Genomic DNA, 21,357 nt, shown 5'->3' on the forward strand with positions numbered 1-21,357 from the left:
AATAAACACTATATCAGGGCTAGGGTTATTAAGAGCCTCACCGCCAAGCACCATGTTGTCCGTGGGCCATAAATTTTCAACCTCAAAAAAAAAAAGCTGTAGCAAGACTTGCGACGACGCACTCCCTACCATACCTCCATCACCAACGAAATAATGGCAAAACGCACAATTGAAGACGTCGAGACCGAAGTGGCCGCTGCTGGAGCCGATCTAATCTCCAAAAAGAAAAAGAAGGACAAGAGTGAGAAGAAATCTAAGTCTAAGAAGGACACTATTCCCGGAATCGTTGTCGCGGATGCCGCACCTGCGCCTGAAACCGAGAAAGAGGAGACCAATGGTGTGAGTGCTGAACCAGAGAAGAAAGAAAAGAAGGAAAAAAAGGATAAGAAGGAGAAGAAGGAGAAGAAAGAAAAGGAGAAGAAGGAGAAGAAGGAGAAAAAGGAGAAAAAGGGCGAGGAGAAGGGCGAGGAGAAGGGCGAAGAAAAGAGCGAAACAGTAAACGAACCAAAAGCCGATACCCTAGCTATAGAAGAAGCGGCAGAACCCAAAAAGTTATCGAAAGAAGAACGAAAAGCCGCAAAGAAGTCAGCAAAAGAAGCAAAGAAGGCCACGGAATCAAACGGTACCACCAATGGCGCCGAATCTCCGAAGGAGACAGTCGCTGCAGATAAATACAATGGTTCCACAGGAGCCCCAGTAGCGACCTCGGGGTACACTCAGAGCTCCGAGCTGACAGGCCTTCCGAAGACTACAGTTGACGAGTACCTTAACAAACACGCCATCTTAATTAATGACCCACATTCATCTAACCTTCGCCCAATAACCTCGTTCTCTCACCTTCCTTCTCACACATTCGATTTCTCAGCCTTCTCAGCACCTACCCCAATTCAGGCCGCGACATGGCCATACACTCTTTCTGGTTACGACTGTATTGGTGTTGCCGAGACAGGATCTGGCAAGACGCTAGCATTCTCCGTTCCGGCAATTCGTCACATTGCCTCCCTGAAGACCTCAACCAAGGGCTCAAAGGGTGTTAAGGTTGTAGTTGTATCACCCACCAGAGAGCTGGCAATGCAGATCTACGAGACGATGGAGAAGTTCTCAAAGGCTGCAAAGCTAAATGCTGTCTGTATCTATGGTGGTGTGCCAAAAGACGAGCAAAGACAGAAGCTTAAGCGTGCGGACATCATTGTAGCAACTCCCGGAAGATTACAGGATCTCATCGATGAAGGATGTGCAGACTTAAGTCAAGTCTCATACCTAGTCCTTGACGAGGCTGATAGAATGCTCGATAAAGGTTTTGAGGACGCAATCCGCAAAATCATCTCTGTCACACCCACCGCTTCCCGCCAAACACTTATGTTCACAGCTACATGGCCCACATCAGTTCGTGAGCTCGCAGCCACATTCATGAAGACCCCAGTCAAGATCACAATTGGTGACCGGGACGACCTCCGTGCGAACATCCGTATCAAGCAGACTGTCGAAGTTATCGATCAACGTGCCAAGGAGCAGCGACTTCTCGCTCTCGTCAGACAACACCAGTCCGGCGCCATGAAAGACGATCGTATCCTCGTATTCTGTCTATACAAGAAGGAAGCGACAAGAATAGAGATGTTCCTTCGTAACCAGGGCGGTTTCAGAGTTGCTGGTATTCATGGAGATTTAAGTCAGGAGCAAAGAACCCGAGCACTTGGGCAGTTTAAAGATGGCAGTTGCCCGTTATTGATCGCGACTGATGTCGCGGCGAGAGGATTGGATATCCCGAAGGTGAAATTAGTTATTAATGTTACTTTCCCATTGACAATTGAGGACTATGTTCATCGTATTGGACGAACTGGAAGAGCCGGAGCTGATGGGATGGCTTATACCTTCTTCACTGAGCACGATAAGGTAAACTATAACCATATTCCAAAGCTCCAGCGAACCAATTTTTAATATTTCATTTAGGCACACTCCGGTGCTCTCGTAAACGTACTCAAGGCAGCTGGACAGCCCGTACCGGAGAGTTTGTTGAAATTCGGAACTACAGTGAAGAAGAAGGAGCACTCTGTATATGGCGCTTTCTATAAGGAGACGGATGGGTAAGTTAGAACCTTCCTATAGCTTATAACTTGCTTTGCTAATTAGTTCACAGTGCGAAAGCGGCGACAAAAATCAAGTTTGATGACTAATTTTGTGTGATACCCACTTCTTTTCTCGGAAGGACTGGTAGTGATTGTATGGATAAGAAAAAAAGTTCAAGTTTTGAATAAAATTGATAGAGGAGATTTGGAATCAAAGACTTTATTACCAAGCATGTTGAGAGTTGTACTTGCCGGCTCGCCTTCGGTTTGCAACAGATGATGTGACATGGAGCAGCTGCTACGCCTAGTACCCTTCTTACATAGATGGCCTATTGAAATTCCAAATTTTTCCAGGGCCTTACTCATGCATCTAAATCCATTCTGTATTGATCATATGAAATCTAGTCGTTATGTAGCCATTTGTCGTTAGGTTGATCACGATACTTGATTACTCACAGATTATCACTCGCGACTTGATTTGTAAGATGTAGTTAATGTGTCACGTGCCATTTCGTAGTTTCTTATAGACACAATCTCATTTTTCTAAGTGCACTTTGTTTTATCGTAGGGATGTAGGTAGAGTGTTCGTGTTAAGGTCAATATTGATATCTTTGGGCCTGCTTCACCGGAAGGGTTATATTTTACAGGGAAAATATGCGTGTTCTGTCACTCAAATGAGTTTAAAGATAAGTGGCGGGTGGGTCCATAATTAGATTCTCTGTGATATATGTCTTGGGCCTTATAGTTCTAATATATTTTCGGTCTTGAACGAATTTTTCGAGTGTTTATTCCTGTGGGTCTCTGTTGAAGGTTCGCGCGATATCTCCAACTTAAATTTTTTTTTTGTTTAATTCATTGATTGCATGCAACCTTACAGTTATGGCAATCTCCAACCTAATTAATTTCTAGGTTATCAAACATTTACTTATGGCTTTGAACTACAAAAGCCCAAAACACTTCCCAGGCCTCACTACGAGTACTTAATGGATAGATGGACCTTAGAAAATAGTAAGGATTAATCCGCTTGGATTTCTCGCATTTCTTGTGCGTGCTTATTTCTTGGCATCATAGCACCTTCTCGACCGGCCGTGAGAAAGACGGGACCGAAACATATCATAAGTAGCACAATTATGTTTAAATCGCTCGACTGTTATATGTAACAATATGCGACATCTTCTTTATTAGGGCAACTTCGGGCGGACAGAATCATTTGTAGTCGTTTTTATGGCATCCGTCGATGTGTGCGCGTGTGCCATGTAAGCATTACATGTATATACATCATGTTGTATACAAATATACATGTATTGTAGGGGTACAAGATTCAAGATGTCAGCTGTGCGCTAAATTTTTAAGCGGACGAAAGCATTATGCGAATGATGCTAGCTGGGGGTTTGTGGCAAGGTGGATATTCGAATCACGTATCCGGTTCAGCTGGCCTGGGGGTCTTTAGAAACCTAATAGAATGTTTTTTATTTTAAGGGTAGCTAAACTCATTTAAAGTTATCCCTAGGCTCGTCCCCAACCCGTCTACTTCCATGCTTCTAGAGGACGGGCTGGTGCTATATCTCCCCGACTTGGGTGAGTTCTTTTTGTATGGGGTGTCGGCTATCGGGGTGGCTGCCGGACTCATTTACATACAAAAAATAAACTTTTTTTTAGCTTCTGACATCAAAATTAAGGTTTATTCTGACCCCGATATCACATTTCGGGCTTTTATATCACAAGTCGGGCCCTACATCACAATTCAGAGCCCAATATCACATTTCAGAGGCCGACAAGAGTGTCGGCCGACATTTGTCGGGAAGATATAGCACTAGACCGTACTGTGGGAGCTTGCTGCAAGTAACGGGCTGGGTACGAGACTAAGTTATCCCTAGTGTAGGTAATGTATGTGTATGGGTTGCTGCAGGAATGTGCAGTCACTTTGTAACTCGGAAACAGATCTAGATTGAGAGCCCCCGCCCCGATTGTGCCATCTCTTAAAGTATAAAGGAACCCGAGAAATCATAAACTCTTGAGAAAAACCAAACCCTTTCATATCCTCAAATAACCATCTTGAAGAAAATACCGGTTTCATCAAATCCATCTAGCTAAATGCCTAAGCTAGACATTAGTAGCTTCAACAAAGCATGTATGCTGGGCGGTGGTTTCGTCATCTCATTTAGCCTAGTTTCCTTGGTTGTTACAGAGAGTTTATACCTCTCAGAATCATGTAAGTGATGTTCAAACTATTCCTGATCCCTTCTCGAATGTATTACTAAGACTTCATGCTGTAATAGTCATCGCGTTAGGCACAGGTGCCTTCTGGTCTAGATCAGTTTATCTGGGCCTGGTAAAGCCCCTGATAGATGCTAATGTCGAAACCATCGAAAATTTCACAAGAAACCTTACCAGACTTGTTCTGGGAATACAGCTGGTGATAGTTGGTGTTCAGTTGCCCAGCAAATATCTCCTCCTCGAACGGAAGTCATTGGCTATGTTACTAGGTAAAAGGGTCTGCGAGCATCTGCTAAGATTTTGCTTATTTGACTCAGTTTAGGCCCAGTGATGACCTGTATGTGGATTATGAGCAGTATAATCGTCTGGATATTTGTTCCACAAATGACAATGGTATATTGCCCACTTTGAGTATTTCACAACCTTTGCTAAGTGATATATCCCCCAGCTCGGAGCCCTTGCGATATCTGCATGCATCGCACCTACAGATCCTGTTCTTGCAAACTCAATAGTAAGGCCTCTTTCCCCATTTAGAGAAACAGCACATAATGTATGATAGGTGAAAGGAAGATTTGCAGACAAGTTCATTGCTCCCCGACTCCAAAATATCATCATCGCTGAATCCGGAGCCAATGATGGCTTGGGATATTCATTCTTATTTTTGGCACTATATCTTATCGAGTACGGAGATAACCCTTTAGGAGCCCTCAGCATATGGTTTAGCGATACTATACTTTATGTTATTGGTCTCAGCGTAGTATATGGTATTTTTATCGGATGGTTAGGCTTAAAGATGTTACGTTGGGCAATTAAGAAGTAAGTGTCTGCCAATCGCAATCAGCTAATGATATTTCAAAGCATTGTATTGGGGGGCACATACCATAAGATTTAATGCAATGATTTCGTCTGATGATGTTTTCTATCCAATTTTTGCTGAAATATCTTGGCCGAATCAAATCTAACATGAAATCCTAGGAAGTGGGTCGGGCGAGAATCGTTTCTTGTATTTGCCATGGCACTGGGGGTAAGTTTTTCAAGCCCTTGGGGTCTTCTTATGCTTGAGAAACACAGAGCTTACTGAACTTGAAGTTTTTTATCGTTGGGACTTGCGGAATGGCTGGCGGCGATGATGTACTGGCTTGCTTTGTGGCCGGAAACGTGTTTACTCTTGAGTACGTATGACCTTAAGATACACCAACCTACTATTTGGCTAGCTAGTGTATAGTTCTAACGGGGCATTAGTGACTGGTACCGCCTCGAAACCAAAGACGACCATCTCGCCCCCACAGTAGATCTTCTACTGAACCTGACCGCGTTCTCCTACTTTGGCCTTATCATCCCCTGGGGATCTTTCCTCGAAAACACCGCATTATTGTCCCTTCCAAAACTCGTCTGCATGTCTCTTGCACTACTTGTTCTGCGACGTCTGCCCGCTGTTTTACTAACACACAAGTTTATTCCCGCAATTCATACATGGCAGCATGCTGTTTTCGCGGGCTACTTTGGACCAATAGGAGTCAGTGCAGTGTTCTATCTCACTGTCCTCTCTGAATATACGCGTGGGCTACAGAGGGACGGCGTTTCCGGGGACTTTATGACAAAGTTACAGGAGACGGCAACATTGGTGGTGTGGTTCATGGTGGTTTCGAGTGTTTTTGTGCATGGTATTACAGTACCGCTGATCGTGGTTTGTGTTCACGCTCCTTTCTTTGGCCCCTGAACTAAATACATTATATCCCCCCCCCCCCCACTTTTTTTGAGCAAGGGCTGTACTCACCTCAGACAATGAATAGCTTGGACTTAAATTCAAAGAAAAATTACCGGCTTTACGCAGATATTTTTCATCACAGAATGGATCTACCAGAGATCCTGAAAATCCGCACCTTTCGCAATTCTGTGATTCTAGATCTCTTGCGCCAGACGAAGAACCTAGCTATGGATCATTTCCAAGTAGTGATTAACCTTTAGAGTAGCTGAGGGAATAACGAGCAGAGGGGAATAGCGAGTACTTTCGGAACCCGCATCAGTTCAATCATCCCATGTTTTGCCGTGTGCTCGCTGTCAGTCACCTCCCAATGCTCTTCGTGCTCTCAGCTGCTCTATTTGGTGAAGGAGGGGGGAAGGAAAGTATTTTTTTTTATCTTATTGTTATAGTGTTGTCGATATCCCCCCACCCTAGTATTTTTTGATATAGGTCTTGGTTCCTATTCTTTGTGGCACGTACACGAGGTTGTGCCCTTATTGTCTTTGATGGAAACATCCTGTTACTGAGTAAATGCAAACCTGATCATAAATCCTCACTTGCTCCTTCAGGCTAGCAAGTGTATAAGAGTAGAGATCTTCACTCACTAGAAGTTGAGCCTTGACTCGCGCGACCGGTTTGAAGCCGCCCAAAGAACCGTGGCGAGTGGTCCGGCAGCTACATCTAATAAGCGCACACCCTTTTACAGTCTTTAGATGAATTGCCTTTTTTGTCTGGGCGGCTTCAATCCGGTAGCACTAGTACAATCAATCATCACACAATCACAGAATATCACTCGGCCCACAACACCACCACAACGCAATGCGATGTGATGCAAGGTCCGTACCCGCCACATATCCGGCCCACCACCACACGCAACCCGCATTGGAAACAAAGCGCACTTTTCAAATGTGCACTTACCCATCTTATCCGAAACTCACCGTTCAACGCTCACCGACCAAAACAGCCAAGTGCCCGAAGAAAGGGGACCCGGTGTTTTCTACACCGGGAGCGTGCGGGGTGCCGAGGTACAGTGGTAGTAGTGGCCCTTTTTTCGCGTTTCGGAACTGGAAATTGACTTGCGGTTACGGCATCGTGTGTCTAGAAACACTTCAGTCGGCCACTGTACGTGGGGCTGCTGCATCTCCCGAAACACTCGGGTTACCGGGGAGGTTACCTGGATTTGTGTAACGTCCATGGAAAGTGCTTCTGGATGTGCATACGTATGTGTATGCGCTTTTGGCGAGTGATAGTACTCCGATTTGATGTAAGGGTCGTACAGCGCAGCGGGATACAACGAGGGCGTAGAGGTCGAAATAAGCTTTGGGCGTCGAGGCTTGTTTCAACTCCATCTCGATTTGGAGGGGTGTGGTGGAGTGTGTTTGTTTATCGGATTGAAAACCAGCATGTAGAAACTTAGATTCGTGGGAGGTTTATGCCCGTATTATTCTCGAAGTATTGTTGGGAAGGGTGTTGATGGCCATTGGCCATGTGTGTGGGGGGAGGTGTAAAGCTTCTGTCTGGGGCTGCGGAAGCAGACAAACTTTCCGTATGTGTCAACATGATAAAATGCCGCTAAACTGTGGTACCACTCTGGGAAGTGAACCTTACTTAGAGTACATGCTGGTGGCAGACATGCGGTACTTTCAGTATAATTGAGCATGGGGTCGTCAGGGTGGGGAGCTCTACCATTGGTTTCAAGTCCCTGTCCGCCAGCAGACGGGATCAACCGTCGCCCTATTTACAGCGAGTGTATGGTTCATGGAGTGGCAGTATTCGCATGGGTACCTAACTGTGGAGTAATCTGGGCACTTGGTTTGACATTCTCATACAGCGCCATGTCGCATCATGATCACGACGGGATGATATCAATTGCATCCCAGTTTCCCGTCTGTACCGGGAAAGTACTTGCAGCGCCGTGTTTAAGCTCAGGCAAAAATTCATAACCTTAGGAATATAGGTGTGGGCTATAATAAGTTGCACTTACACCTGTAGATGACATTCTGCGTACTCGGGGCAGGCAAAAAGTACCGGAAAATGCAAGTTTTGTCTCTGGGCTTTTTTTGCAGTAGTTCACGCCTAGCACGCGCGCCCATTGGTGAACCAAAAACCTACATTGTCCGGTACTTTTTACCTACCCCGAGTACGTACTTCTCGACATGTAGAGTAACTGGAACCATGGGTTTTCAGGCTTTCCTTCCTTCTCTCCACTCCCCTTCCTTATCTTTGATTCAGTGATGTGACATTGCGTTCCACTTCCCCTCTCCTGTGCTTTATTTCAGCCGCAGACCACAGCATTGACCCTGAAAGCCATTACCTACATACATGTAGCTAGAGTACATGCTTGTGTGAGGGATTTGCAAGGGATTAATGGTGTCCAAAACGCAGATGGCTTTTTTTTTTAAAAAAAAATGAGCGTCGATGCCGATACCGATGCCGATTTCGACTAAATCATCCTCACAAGTGATCACTCGCCATAACCTGCCGCAACGCGCCGTGCTCTACAGTCGGGAATAATGCTCAATGATGGCAGTGGCGGCGCGATCGCAGTAATCGATGAACAAACACGGCATGCCACTCGCTGCAAGAGGAAGCACAGGATCGAAGCGAACTGTGGAACGGCTGAGAGACACTTTCCAGTTATTCCCTACCCCCGACTCACTCTACTCTAGACTACTCTACAGTCGTTCACGAACACTGGGTGAAGACGAACCAGGGTTCTCAATATGGCAAGAAACATCCAAGCTGCCCAAGTGATCTTTCTATTTGTCCAAAAATCCTTGTTCGTCTACACCCAGTGTTCGTCCTCACCCTGTGAACGACTGTACTCTACTGAGTCTACTCAAAGAGCAGAAAAATAAACTTCGTGTGCTGATCTTTTCATTAGCACGGACCCACTGTGTTGCATGTGTCTTCCCATGGAACCACAGCACATGGTTGTTCTCAGCCTTACTGGAGAACCTACCACTGGCTGAAGATAAGTACATACTGGCCGCACAGCGATCACTATGGACCAATGTCTCAACATAACATGTCAAGCAATAGCTCACCTAAAACAGATCTTAATTGGCCAGATAACTGTTGCTATTCTTACATAACGCGTGAAAAATCGAAAGGAACTACATGTACGTAAGTGATCTGCTAACTACATACAGTAGTGGTCAATGGTCATTCATTCTTCCACCAAAGGAATTCAACATAATCTCGGGTTAAACACCCCTATTCGCACTGAGCCGTAAATACGAGAATGACGCTCGAAATCCGCTTTGTCCGTTTGAAATATTTTGTCGGACGAGCCTCCGTAGGGCTAGTTGGTGAACAATACTTCATACATTAAGGCACATGGGGCTCAGCGAGCCTCTTGAAATTAGAATGGGGCAAGTTACAAGCTTTGAGGAGAAGGGAAAAAGGGGGGGGGGGGGGGTATAAATAGCCTGTATCTCGAGATACCAGGCTGGATATGCGGAGTGATAGTGGCTCGGTTTTTAGCGACTTGTCATTTTCGCTACATCTGTGGCACGAGGAATGTTGTCTTTTTTTTTGCGGAGATCATGAGGTACTTTAAACGTCACTGTTGCTCCTTTAAAGTTTTGCGGATCGCGTTATTATAATGAATTTCGGTGTTCCAAAGAATGTCTGCGCATTTGTATGTTGCTGCTGCTACTGTACAAAGGAAGTGGTGGGTTGATAAGGATATTTTGTCGTGTGCCTGCTTCACCGGACCTGGGATGGGTATGCAATGAATGGCATGCCGATCGCCCATTCGCATCTATTGGCATGCCTGATCTGAAATAAGAGTTTGTAGGGCTCAACATCGTCTCTTCCGAAATAAACGAGGCATCGACTAACCTTTTTTAGATTATTTAATACCTCTTCAAGACGCATCTTCTCATCTATCAAACTTGAAGGGGTCTTGGCTAAAAATAGTAGCCCACCCATGTGGCGCATGCCTACTAGTGTAAACACCACTGTACTCTTACTCTACTAACCATGCCGCCTACGCCCCAATCATGCCTCATGCTACCGGCATCCTGCAGTTGGCCCTTATTATTTACCGGAGCAGAATACTATACAGTTTCTGTCTGCCCCTCTCAGCACCTGCGCATTGAGGAATAGATTACCGGACCAGCCTCACTCAACCTGTAAAGCAATGTCATCTGCCTGTCCATCTCTTTGTAGACTGTCTTTCCCTTTGATCCCACGTTTACTTTACTTACATTCACACCTACTTGATCAACTGCATGTGAAATATATCCCTAGCTTTGGGAATCTTGAATTTTTCTTTCTATTTCTCTTCCTCGAATTTTTATTTTTAAAAGGCGAAACCTTGCAATAGTCATGCGATTGAATATCTTGCGGCGAGGTGAAGGGTTAGGAGGAAGAGGATTGGAAAGTGGTTTTGGTGGTGGTAGGGTCGGGGCTTTCATGATTTGTCTGTTATGGGGGACTACGGCACTGGGTATGAAGATCGATACAAGGCAACTGGGAAAGAGGGAGCCAGAACCACAGAGAGCGCGGGTAACAGAGTGGATTACTGTGACTATGCAAGGTGGATGGAGAGTAACAGAGTATTCGACGACAACAATTACGCCAACTGCCACCGCAAAGACAGCTATCGTCACGATGACAAGCATTATCACGACTGGAACGACAGTAACGAATACTGTTACAGCTACAACTACTACTGTGACGCCGACAATAGAGACTACCACTACGCCCATTGAATCAACCGCTCCAACAACGGCTACTACGACTTCTACTGCACAGATAGCCACTACTTCTACTTCTACTTCTACTCCTACTTCTATTTTTACTTCTGCTTCTGCTTCTCAGATAATTGAAACAACTAGCGCAAACATAAATACAATAGTCGCAACAACAACAACAGCAACAACAGGTGCAGGGACACCAGTATCACAATCTGGAGCAACATCACAAACCGGAGCAGTATCACAATCTGGGGCAGTATTGCAGTCTGGAGAAATAGTGGCAGCAGTTGGTGCGGAAACACCGCCAGCAAAAAATGTGAACATAGCTACAATCACAGACATCGTCACAGGCGCTCCCCTATCCACCAATACAGTCATCGAAATCGTCGCCCCAACCACCACAACAAAGTCCTGGGGCCAAGGCGCGCCCGTCCTGCGACGCCAGGACGCACAAGAAACCATAACCCTTACAGCAACCAACTGGGACTGGACAGACGGGGTAACAACCTCCGTAGTCACCGTCTATGCAACCCCCACAAATGCCCAGACTAGTACGGCGGCACCTATGACGGTAACAACAACTATGATATCGACCCAGGTCAGCACATGGACAACCCAGCAGACGGTAACAGCAACCGCAACCCCCTCCGCATCCGCAACGGCGGTGCCATCATCAATTGCAGTGGACGATACGCCAACTATTGGAGGCGCGAGTCCCAAAACGCCAAATGTGGAGGTTATAGTCGGTGCATGTTTCGGTGCGCTGGTAGGCTTTATTGGGATTTTTGTGCTGGCATATCTATGGTCGAAAAAACGGCGGGATGAGAATCTCAGGAAGGAATCAGTGGGTTTCTCAAACGGAAGTTTCCTTAGATCTAGTCCGGGAGCTGGCTCAGGCGTTAGAGGTAAGCATACTCGCACCCTTTTATGAAATACACCACATCTAACATCTCTTGACTACTAGGAATGATCGGATCTCTCCGACGTGGACCCTCCACCAGATACAACAACATCCCGAGCGGCGAGTCCATGCCCAATATGTCCCCCCTACCAGTTCCCCCGCACAGCCCTCCACCACAGCTCCCCCAGCTCCGGGTCATGCCGCCCTCAGGAGAATTCAACTACGAGTATACCTTTGGCTCCCCAGTGTCTTCGATTGGTGAAGCGCAGTTACACGCACTTACTTCCGGCGCAATCAGTCCGCCGGTAATGGAAAATCAACAAGATGAATTGTTTTTTAGTCTTCCGCGCCAGGAGAGTGAGCAGCCGCCGTGGAGTTCGCCCGTGGTGGAGCGGGTAGCTGTGGCAGAGACGGTGGTCAGCAGTGTGAGTGCGCAGAGCGCGCAGAGCGCACAGAGCAATGAGCCGACAGCTTCAACAGTATCAGGGTCACAAAGCCCGACGAGGAAGCCTGTACCGACAGCGGCGGATTATTTAGTTTCGCCTTGATCGGAGGCATCATCATTGTACTATTTGGGCTCTTTCTTTCTTTTTTACGGTTTTACTTTAGGCGCTAGGTTAATAGATTTGGTATGGGCTTTGGTTTCTTTCTGTAACTATATGGCGACGGTGTTTTTATTCCCTTCCCCCCCCTTCATGCCGGATACGGGAGTTCTCTTTATCTTTTTTATTCTTGTTTTTCTTTCGTCCCGGGTATGTATCACGACAATTAATCTTAGCAACGTTTTTCTGCTCTTCATTCCTTCCTCTTTTCTTTCTTTGTATCTATCTACCATACCAACATTCTAGCAGGTTCGATATAATATACCGTGCCATATTACTGCTCCTCTATATGATTATCGCACACTTACCACACTATCTTCCCCGCTCGCTCACTCGTTCGTGCCTGCCCGAAAACCGATCCGCGGAGGGGGTGGTGGGGAGGGGGGGATCAATAAAACTCTGCAGACAAGGCAAGGGGGGGTGCAAGAATTACAGTTTGTGCGACGCTACCTACTTCTTATTCTTGAACCATCACGGGGCGAGGTGGTGTTTATCCGGTAGTTGGACCAGGTTTTCGTTGTAACCATCTTCATGAATTATCACTCGGTTGATTTGAGACTGGTTAGGCTTGGCGGGGTTTAGGGAAAATCCCAGGGCTAGGTGTTCCGCTTCATCTTCACACACCACCAAGGTTAAATATCACTTCCCGCATAATATCAGCAAGGGCGAGCGGTCTAACGGTTTAGACCCCGGCGTCGGGTGTGACACTGTGTGCTTGCTCAGGACCGCGAGGTCCTGGGTTCGAGCCTTCAAAGAGTGGGGGTAGTAACGGGCCGCCGTTGCAGTACCTTTTGTCCTTTTTTTTCTTTTTTAACTCCGTAGTATAAACTTAGATAGAAATAATAACTACTCGAATAATTGTTTTTGTTTTTTGATTTTCGGTCTTTGATTTCTCTAGAAGAGGGAGCCGGGTAGTGTTGGGCACGAGCCGAGCTGGCTCGAGTTTTGGACTCGAGCTTTGGGCTCGAACACCTCAAGCTCTCCTTCTTACGAGCGCAAGCCAGCTCGAGCTAGTACCAGAAAGACTCGAGCTTAGGCTCGAGCTTTTTGGACTATCAGTAATGGCAAAATTGGAAAATATAACGAAGATAAACCCCTTGAGTTCGTCTTTAAAAGTGAAACCTATATCGAGATGACCATTTTTAGCTCTTTAATTAGAGCTCGAGCCTAAGCTCGAGCCATACTCACGAGCTCGGACATCCCAAGCCTTCGTTTGCACAATCCGAGCCAACTCGAGCTCTAACTCAAGCTCGTCTCGAACAGGCTCGTGCCCAACACTAGAGCCGGGGGAAGAGAGGGGCTCTCATCACGTAGCATCCGCCATTCCCTTTTGCAAGATACTATCCTAAACCACAACCAACAGCTTAACTCACACCCACGCATGGCCCAAGAGCTTTTTCTCGAGATCATTGGCACCTCCTAAAACTAGGGCATAGGGTTATTTCGCTTGTTTGTTTGGGCAGGAGGGAGGGGTTGCTATTATTGGGAGGTAGTTTCTTCCGTCTCTGTATCCTTGGGGCGCGTTTAGTTTCTGATTCCGCGGTTGAGGTCGGCGGCGGCGGTGGGGAGGTGTGGGTAAGCGTGAGTGCGGTGTAGTGGGTGTGGTGGGTGTGGTGTAGGTATAGGGTGGAGAAACTTAAAGCCAACGTCACAGGAGCTAACTATCTGACGCGTTATAGTCAGCAAGCGGTAAGAAATGGTAGATTGGAACTTTGAGAATCAATATCGCTGAGTTCTGCGTGATCGACGTGAAGGTCATCATGCGTTAGTTTTACTATGTGCTAGCTAGAGAGTTGGTGAGGAGAGACTTTAAAGAACCTTCCTGAGCTCTGACATAAGTCAAAACTATAACATGAGATGGCTCTCGGAGGGAAAGTCTTACTCTTGATACCTACTGATAGAGGGAGATTGATTTTGTTCTCGGCTTGGTATAGTCGATGTTCATCCCTGATATGCTCGTAACGGTCTTGTGCATTCGAGTTTGCTCTCTCGATATGAAAGTATAGGTTGGATTGTTTCGTAGAAGGCACTGCATGAGAGGAGAGATAGTCTAGAATTTTGTTTGTAGTGCTGGGTTGCGTCATGATTCCGATGAAGACTCCTGTGCATGTGTCGATTAGTCATGATCCGGTCTTGCCTGATATAATTCAGTACCACGTGTCAGGGAGGAAGAGGGCGGTTGAAAGGGGTCTAGCTAGTGCTGTAGTAGGAGCGAGATAGAGCAAAATAAAGGGTATATTGTGGGATGGGGCAATTGTTGAGAGCTTTGCAACTTTGTGGGGGGAATGGATTGAATCTTGACAGCGGAACTGGGGGATTATCTATAGACGGTCGACGTGGAATTGCTGTCCAGCGTAGAATGAAGAGGAAGGTACAGGCTTTGGGGATGAGAGAGGTTGATAGAAGGCCTGTAGTAGAAGTAGAAGTATATATAAGGACACATCGTAATATGTGGGGTGCAAGGTACATCGGAAAGGGTAATCATAAAAGATCACTCGGTTTGCACAGCACCTCTTTTTATCTAACCCGTCCATTGTATACATCCCAGTAGACGGTCTGGTAACTACCCGTACCCAGACTTCTAGCTCCAATACTATGGCCGCCAAGGCCGGTCGGCGAAATTAGATTTGGGGTATAAAGCACGCGGCAGACAATTCCCACCCTCTTCAATTATGGCAAAAAATCAGCTCTCGTGGTTGGGACTACAGATTCGAGGGTCCGCATGAGTATCCTTCGTACTCGCGTAGCTTCTCGAACCTGTGGTCTTAAGCAAGTACCAGGAGCTGATTAAGATGACTGCCCTATCTGTGGGATTCACTCCGACGAGTGGTATTACAGGTTTCTGTTGCTCTTGGTAGCAACGCTTTTAACAAGCTTCGACAAAGACACAGAACCCGGTAATACCAGGCAGGGCGGATTAACCTTTCTTGAAGGTGTAAGCAAAAGTAGAAGCTCAACCTCGGTGTATGGCACCATAAATTTGAGGGATTGCGGAGAAACTCTTTTTCCCTGGAGCCTCTCGAACTTATAGTCTTATTCAAGGGAGATTGAAGTTTCAAGCTGCATACATATCTTGTGACCTACTATAAATTTAAGATGTTACAATTAACAATTTTAACTAATATTGATCCTACAAGACAAAAGAAAGCCAAACTGGCTGACAAGTTTTTTTATGTAAATAAATTGGTTTATAATTAAAATTAAAAAGCGGATTTTCACATTGTTTCTGTATTTCTATATTAATTACGTGCACAATTTCTCCTTTGCCAACATCAATTGCCAGATTTTTTCAGTCTAAAATGGTTGTAAAGATGCTGCTTATCCTACGAAGATAGAGGTATTGTTCCATCTTCAAATTCTGGAGGATACAAATCCCATTGAGATTTCACTGTAGTCTAAGATGACGGCCACTGACTACAGTACACACTCAAACGTATATAGTTTAAGGCTTAATCAACTGTACAGATAATCTTCCCTTGCGTCTTGTTGCTTTCCATATGTTTGTGCGCTTCAGCAATCTATCACCTCATAGTTAGTATACGCAAGACTAGTAAAACAAACAGAGAAGGTTACTCACATTCTTCCAATTGTACGTCTTATCAATAAAAAGCTTGTACTTTCCGCTCGTCAAGCCAGGCAGCCCTTCCTCCTGGAACTTGTTCTTCAAAGCCTCCTGGTATTCCGGCAATCTACTCCTCAACGTTGATCCCTCGATCCGCAGTCTCTTATACAAGATCGGTCCCAAGTCAAACTCTTTCACCATATTCCCTGAGAGCAACGCAAGAAGAACAATTCTTCCGTCCTTTGCCGCGACCTTGACATTCTTCTGGAAGTGAGATTGACCAACAAAGTCAATGACAACATCGACGCCCTCATAATCAGTTGCCTTTAAAATCTCTGCAGCAAAGTCCTGAGTCTTGTAGTTGAAGCCTGCTGTGGCACCAAGGGTCTTCGTGCAGAATTCAATCTTCTCATTAGAACCAGCAGTTATGAAGACGGCCGAGGCACCATGAGAAAGGGCAAGCTGAATAGCAGCAATTCCGACACCAGAAGCACCTGCGTGAATGAGCACTCTCTGGCCAGATTTGAAGGAGCCGATGGTCCAAAGAGCTTGGGTGGCTGTTATCCATGTTTCTGGAATTCCTGCTGCTTGCTCGTAGGATAGTTCGTCAGGCATGTGCATACACATTTTCTCTGAGACGGCAATGAATTCTGCATATGCCTGTCGCGGAAAATGGAGATTAAATCGCAGCCCTGAGATTCCTGGATGGGCGGGGTATTTACTCCTCCATAAGCTAGGCCAAAAACCTTCTCGCCCTCCTTGAAGCCAGTAGTACCATTGCCCAATTTTTCCACGATGCCCGAGAACTCAACACCGAGTGTTTTTGGTGCCTGGGGTGGTACTGCGTACTTTCCCTCTCTCTGCAATAGATCTGGGCTAATATATAAGTATATTTATACGAGGATTATTATTCTTGGGGAGCTTAAAGCTTACCCATCCTGTTTAACCCGAAGGCCTTTGCTTCGTTAGCGATATGTTACTCAATACCATGAATGTTTTACCTACCTTGACCCGTATAAGGATGTCTCCATTCTTCAAAATTGGAGTATCGACATTCTCATTAATAAACAATGATTCCGCAGGACCAGAGCCGTTCTTAATATCTATATAGGAAGCATTAGTAGAGGGCCCAAGATCACAGGGCGCTTTGGGGGAAACTAGAGATACCAATTGCGCGCATATTTGTGAATTTGTGAGCTATTCAAAATCGTCCTGGGTTTAATCGATTTCTTGGAGCTTGTAGTGTGTTTAGTCGGGGTCGTTGGGCGGGGACTTCTCGATTGACGTCAATTCTTGGCGATTCTAGAAAGACAAGTCCAAGCGTGCCGTGATTTCCGAGAACGGTTTTGTAACTGGATCATAGTTTCTCACTCTGAACACAAAGCTTGATCCCCGATGCATTCGTAATATCACTCACTACTTACTCACAGATGAGATCTTTTTCAAGTGGGTTGAGTATAATGAGGCGTGCGAATTGGAAGTAAATTGGAATCTAAGGAACTCATATCATATGGGCCGTAGTATAAATTTCAAGCAAAGACCAGCCATGTTCACAAGACATCACTCAATACTCAAGATGATCATTACTATCTTTAGTATGGACATTAGTTAGTAATACACTATCTCCTTCTAGCGCTCTCTACCTACACCGGGCTGAAACCTCACAAATTAACATGGTAGTGTTTTTGGTGATACATATACAATTTAGCCATCCTCTTCCCAGTCATCAACACAACATAGGCCCGGATATACCTTGTAAGTAAAAGAAAAAAGCATTTGAGAACAGAAATAAGAAAAGAAGAATGAAAAGAAGAGAGGAAAAAAAAGAGAAAAAAAGAGAAAAAAAGAGTAGGGGAAAAAATACAATGCGTTCAATTAACCACCTTTCCCTAGTATCCTATAAAAAAGTAGAGATAATACTAGGCTCGATCATATAACAATGAGATCGGTGACGGAGTAGGGAGAAAGAATAGGTAAGAGAATAAAAGGGGACAAAAAAGCACAGAAACCACCCTGATCGACTTGTCAGTTTGCTTAGATTATTTGCGTTTACCTTCAGTTTTGGAGGTGCGTATAGCAAAATCTCTAGCCATTCCTGGCGTAAGGGTGATAACCACCCCTATATCCAGCACCATACCCGGCACCGCCTCTATCATTGGCCCTGGCTGCAGTTGCACCTCTTCCGCCTCCTCTATAGTTACTTCCGGAACCCTTTGCATTTCGTGGTCCAGTAGGCGCATTGGGAGGGGGTCCATCGGAACCCTGTCCATTCTGTCTATAAGGTGCACCACCACCTCCTGGAGAAGAGTATCCATGGTCAACTTCGCGAGATTTAGTGAAAGGTAAATGGGCCTGAGAATTGGAAGGAGGGGGGATAGAGAAGGGGAGCGAGTTAGAAGAGGTGGGGGGTATATTATTATATGAATTACCAAAGGAACCGGAAAAAGAGTTTTCTTTGTCGTTAGGATAAACCTCCGGAGGGCTGGAAATAGGACCAACAAAATGGGGGATATAATTCATACCAATTCGAGCTTGCTGCATCATCTGCTGCTGTGGAGGCACATCATCGTACATCCCTTCCCAAGAGCTAGGTTGTGGTTGAGGTGGTTGATAATCTCTTTGTGATGGATGGTGCTGGAAGTTTCTTTGCTGCCTGTACTGATTCTGTTGCTGCTGGGCCTGTTGCTGCTGCTGCTGCTGCTGCTGCTGTTGCTGTTGCTGGGCCTGTTGCTGGGCCTGTTGCATTTCATGATAGCTAGCACCACTGTTATCATAGCTCCCACCGCCTTGTTGTTGGCCTTGAGGCCCTTGGGGTCCACCATATCCCATTTGTGGTTGTGGTGACCCATATCCTCCTTGTGGGCCGGACTGAGGAGGACCCGGTGAACCAACAGTGGCCATGGGGCCTTGTTGGGCTTGTTGGGCTTGCATTTGCTGAATCTGCTGCATCTGCTGCATCATTGCCGGGTTCATGGCAGCTCCTCTTCCAAGAGCTTGCATTATTGCTGGATTCGCAATCGGCATCGGCCCGGCTGCACCACGGCCCATTGCTTGCATTGCCTGCATGTATCTCTGGACATTTTGGTAGTATTGTGCCATCACTTGCGGCGGTATCCCACCATAAATTCCTTGTTGGCCACCTTGTGCAGGTTGGTTCTGTGGGACACCGCCATTGTTGTAGTTAGAGCCAATTGCAGAGCCGTCGCGATTTTCAAAACGGTCACGACGATCTGTACGGTCACGGAAAGATCCGCCACCGCCACCACCACTAGTACCACCACCACCTCCTCCACCTCCCCTGTGGTCATCACGCTCATCAAAGTTGGCGTTCATGCGTTCGCGGATATTACCGCGAGGCTGGGCCTTCTTAACTTCGATCTATGTACAGCGAACAAAGTTAATATAGTCATAAGGAACGGAGTCGTGTTCAAATATTCGTGAAGTGATCTACAAACCGGCTTGCCCAGAATTTCCAATGTCTTACAGTTCAATGCATTTTCGACTGCGCCCTCACTATCAAATGTCACGAAGCCGAACCCTCTGGGCCTACCCGTGTCCTTATCCATCATCAAAGTAGCATCGAGAACCCTGCCAAATTGTGTAAAGAATTCTCTGAAGTCCGCTTCTGACGCTTCTTGACTCACGCCTCCAACGAAGATCTTAGATGTTTTCTCCTGCTCGTCCCGAGGGATAGCACGTTTTGGATCGATCTAGTAATGGTTAATAAAAACGTCTGCACCGGAAATCTCATACTATATAAGTAGAGGCAGGGTACACACTATTTTGCCGTCAAGGTAATGCTCCTTCACCATAACGATATTAACAGTCTTAGGATCCTTGAAGGTCAAGAATCCGAATCCTCTAGATCGCCCAGTTGGGCCATCGCGCATGACAGTACACTCGATAACCTCGCCATATTGACTGAAATATTCTTTCAGTGACTCTATATTAATCACAAAGTACGCTTAGCAGGTGATCAAATACGATGCGATAGACTTATCAGGATTAAGGGAGAGTGATAGATAGTGTCTTATGTGGCCATACCATCAGTTGTTTCCCAGTTTAAGCCACCAATGAACATTTTCCTACACAGTTATAAAAAACACTGGTCAACTTCAATCCTATAACTGCAACGCAGAGAATACGCGAAAATGCAAGCACGCGGGTCCCCCATGAAGCGAGAGTAGGTTAGATATAGGCCATTGTCACTGTTGGGACATGACAATGATTTCCCCAAAAGAGGTGGACTAGTGACCTCGAAGGTGAAAGGGTGAAAGGCATATTTTTCGAGCATTCTTTTTGTTGATGTAGAATATTGGAAAAAAAGTATCTGGAGTCCAAGCCAATCTTTGATTCCCATTTTCTCTTGCTTTCGTACACAAACTATCCTTCGTGCATCTTAATGCTGTACTGCTAGCTAGTTCTCGTATAGAAGTAGAGGTAGAGTAGAATAGCAGTAGGTAGATGACAAAGCAGGATGCTCCCCTGTACTCCAAGGTCCTCTATCGAAATTTTCGCCGCGGTAGATATAGTAGTTATAGCTCGAGATAGAGTTGTCGAAGTAGGATGTATGTACTTTCCACTCCTAATATGCCCTTTATCTCATATCTACCCTATCCCTTTGACCTTCCTCTCAGAGCCCTTGTTTAACCAGCTAAATTCCATCGAAGAATGCCTTAATACCAGTCCTAGCCTTTGTGTCCCCCTCTCGCTTCATAGAATACCCTCACAGTGCAAACATAAAAAAAGAAGTATAATATAAATACGCACCCGTCCTCCTTAATCGCTGGACTCCCAGATACCTGCCCATCTCCATACCCCCCTGCTCCACCTGCTCCATCATATCCATAGCCACCGTAAGCACCATTATCATTACCATTGGAGCCACCCATAGCAGCGTCCCATCCAGAATAGGTGTCAGCTTCTTCCTCAATGGCGTACGGATTCTCAATTTTAACAGGCTGTTGGTTAACAGGAGTGGGCTGAGATGGGGGAGGGGCCCTGGGATCAACAGCCTTTTGGGCAACAGTAGGGACAGGAGTAGCCTCTTGCGCATATGAAGTTGCTGGCACATTGTTCTCAGTGATTGGGGCAGCAGGTTGGGCAGCCGCTACCATAGGAGCTGGTGTAGATACAGGTGCCTGTGCAGGTTTTGATTGCTCTGCTTGTGTAGTCTTTGAAGGCTCATCGTCACCGTAACTATGGGAACCAGGAGAATCAGCCATGACGCGCTTCAAAGTATCTTCCGCTCGAACAAAGCCGTCGGACCGGAGAATTGTTACTCACAGATCGGCAAAGAGATCATCGTCCATCAACTCGTCGGCCTCCATTATGAAAAAGCTAGAGGTTATTTGTTAATAACGGGGGGGCACTAGTTGAACAAAGGTTGTTGTAGCTGTTGTGTTAGAACGTTGGCACAAGGATGGATGTGGAAGAGAGACGGAAGGGGGGTCTGTTGATTTAAGTGAGATCAAAGGAGGCTCCGCGAGACTGTGGACGTAGTATTGATGCGATGGACCGAAAAAGAACGCGGGTTAGGTCTGCAAGGCACACACAGAA

General features: G+C 46.0%; 7 protein-coding genes across 7 annotated transcripts; 4 read left to right on the plus strand and 3 right to left on the minus strand.

Moving 5' to 3' along the window:
• Nucleotides 1-153: 153 nt before the first annotated feature.
• Nucleotides 154-2,174, plus strand: LAJ45_03990 (uncharacterized protein; the record flags this gene model as incomplete). The annotated part of the gene is made up of 3 exons (XM_046113572.1): nt 154-1,893; nt 1,951-2,084; nt 2,138-2,174. The coding sequence occupies 3 exons, from the start codon at nt 154-156 to the stop codon at nt 2,172-2,174; spliced, it is 1,911 nt and encodes a 636-aa protein (XP_045973301.1).
• Nucleotides 2,175-4,199: 2,025 nt separating this feature from the next.
• LAJ45_03991 (uncharacterized protein) lies at nt 4,200-6,003 on the plus strand (the record flags this gene model as incomplete). Its single annotated transcript, XM_046113573.1, has 9 exons — nt 4,200-4,278; nt 4,346-4,398; nt 4,461-4,552; nt 4,601-4,676; nt 4,732-4,794; nt 4,843-5,099; nt 5,259-5,307; nt 5,373-5,455; nt 5,526-6,003. 9 exons carry the CDS (start codon nt 4,200-4,202, stop codon nt 6,001-6,003), a joined length of 1,230 nt encoding a protein of 409 aa, XP_045973302.1.
• A 930-nt stretch (nt 6,004-6,933) lies between these two features.
• Nucleotides 6,934-7,215, plus strand: LAJ45_03992 (uncharacterized protein; the record flags this gene model as incomplete). The annotated part of the gene is made up of 2 exons (XM_046113574.1): nt 6,934-7,060; nt 7,130-7,215. The coding sequence occupies 2 exons, from the start codon at nt 6,934-6,936 to the stop codon at nt 7,213-7,215; spliced, it is 213 nt and encodes a 70-aa protein (XP_045973303.1).
• A 3,147-nt stretch (nt 7,216-10,362) lies between these two features.
• On the plus strand, nt 10,363-12,182 carry LAJ45_03993 (uncharacterized protein; the record flags this gene model as incomplete). The annotated part of the gene is made up of 2 exons (XM_046113575.1): nt 10,363-11,638; nt 11,698-12,182. 2 exons carry the CDS (start codon nt 10,363-10,365, stop codon nt 12,180-12,182), a joined length of 1,761 nt encoding a protein of 586 aa, XP_045973304.1.
• Nucleotides 12,183-15,685: 3,503 nt separating this feature from the next.
• LAJ45_03994 (uncharacterized protein) lies at nt 15,686-16,978 on the minus strand (the record flags this gene model as incomplete). The annotated part of the gene is made up of 6 exons (XM_046113576.1): nt 15,686-15,754; nt 15,814-16,458; nt 16,521-16,669; nt 16,732-16,753; nt 16,804-16,901; nt 16,966-16,978. The coding sequence occupies 6 exons, from the start codon at nt 16,976-16,978 to the stop codon at nt 15,686-15,688; spliced, it is 996 nt and encodes a 331-aa protein (XP_045973305.1).
• Nucleotides 16,979-17,837: 859 nt separating this feature from the next.
• Nucleotides 17,838-18,113, minus strand: LAJ45_03995 (uncharacterized protein; the record flags this gene model as incomplete). The annotated part of the gene is made up of 1 exon (XM_046113577.1): nt 17,838-18,113. The coding sequence occupies one exon, from the start codon at nt 18,111-18,113 to the stop codon at nt 17,838-17,840; it is 276 nt and encodes a 91-aa protein (XP_045973306.1).
• On the minus strand, nt 17,884-21,128 carry LAJ45_03996 (uncharacterized protein; the record flags this gene model as incomplete). Its single annotated transcript, XM_046113578.1, has 7 exons — nt 17,884-18,095; nt 18,321-19,176; nt 19,254-19,508; nt 19,578-19,741; nt 19,843-19,883; nt 20,569-20,997; nt 21,085-21,128. 7 exons carry the CDS (start codon nt 21,126-21,128, stop codon nt 17,884-17,886), a joined length of 2,001 nt encoding a protein of 666 aa, XP_045973307.1.
• Between the last annotated feature and the right edge of the window lie 229 nt (nt 21,129-21,357).

This window comes from Morchella importuna (genome assembly GCF_003444635.1).
Source record: "Morchella importuna strain M04M26 chromosome Unknown Morimp01GS009, whole genome shotgun sequence".
NCBI lineage: Eukaryota > Fungi > Ascomycota > Pezizomycetes > Pezizales > Morchellaceae > Morchella > Morchella importuna.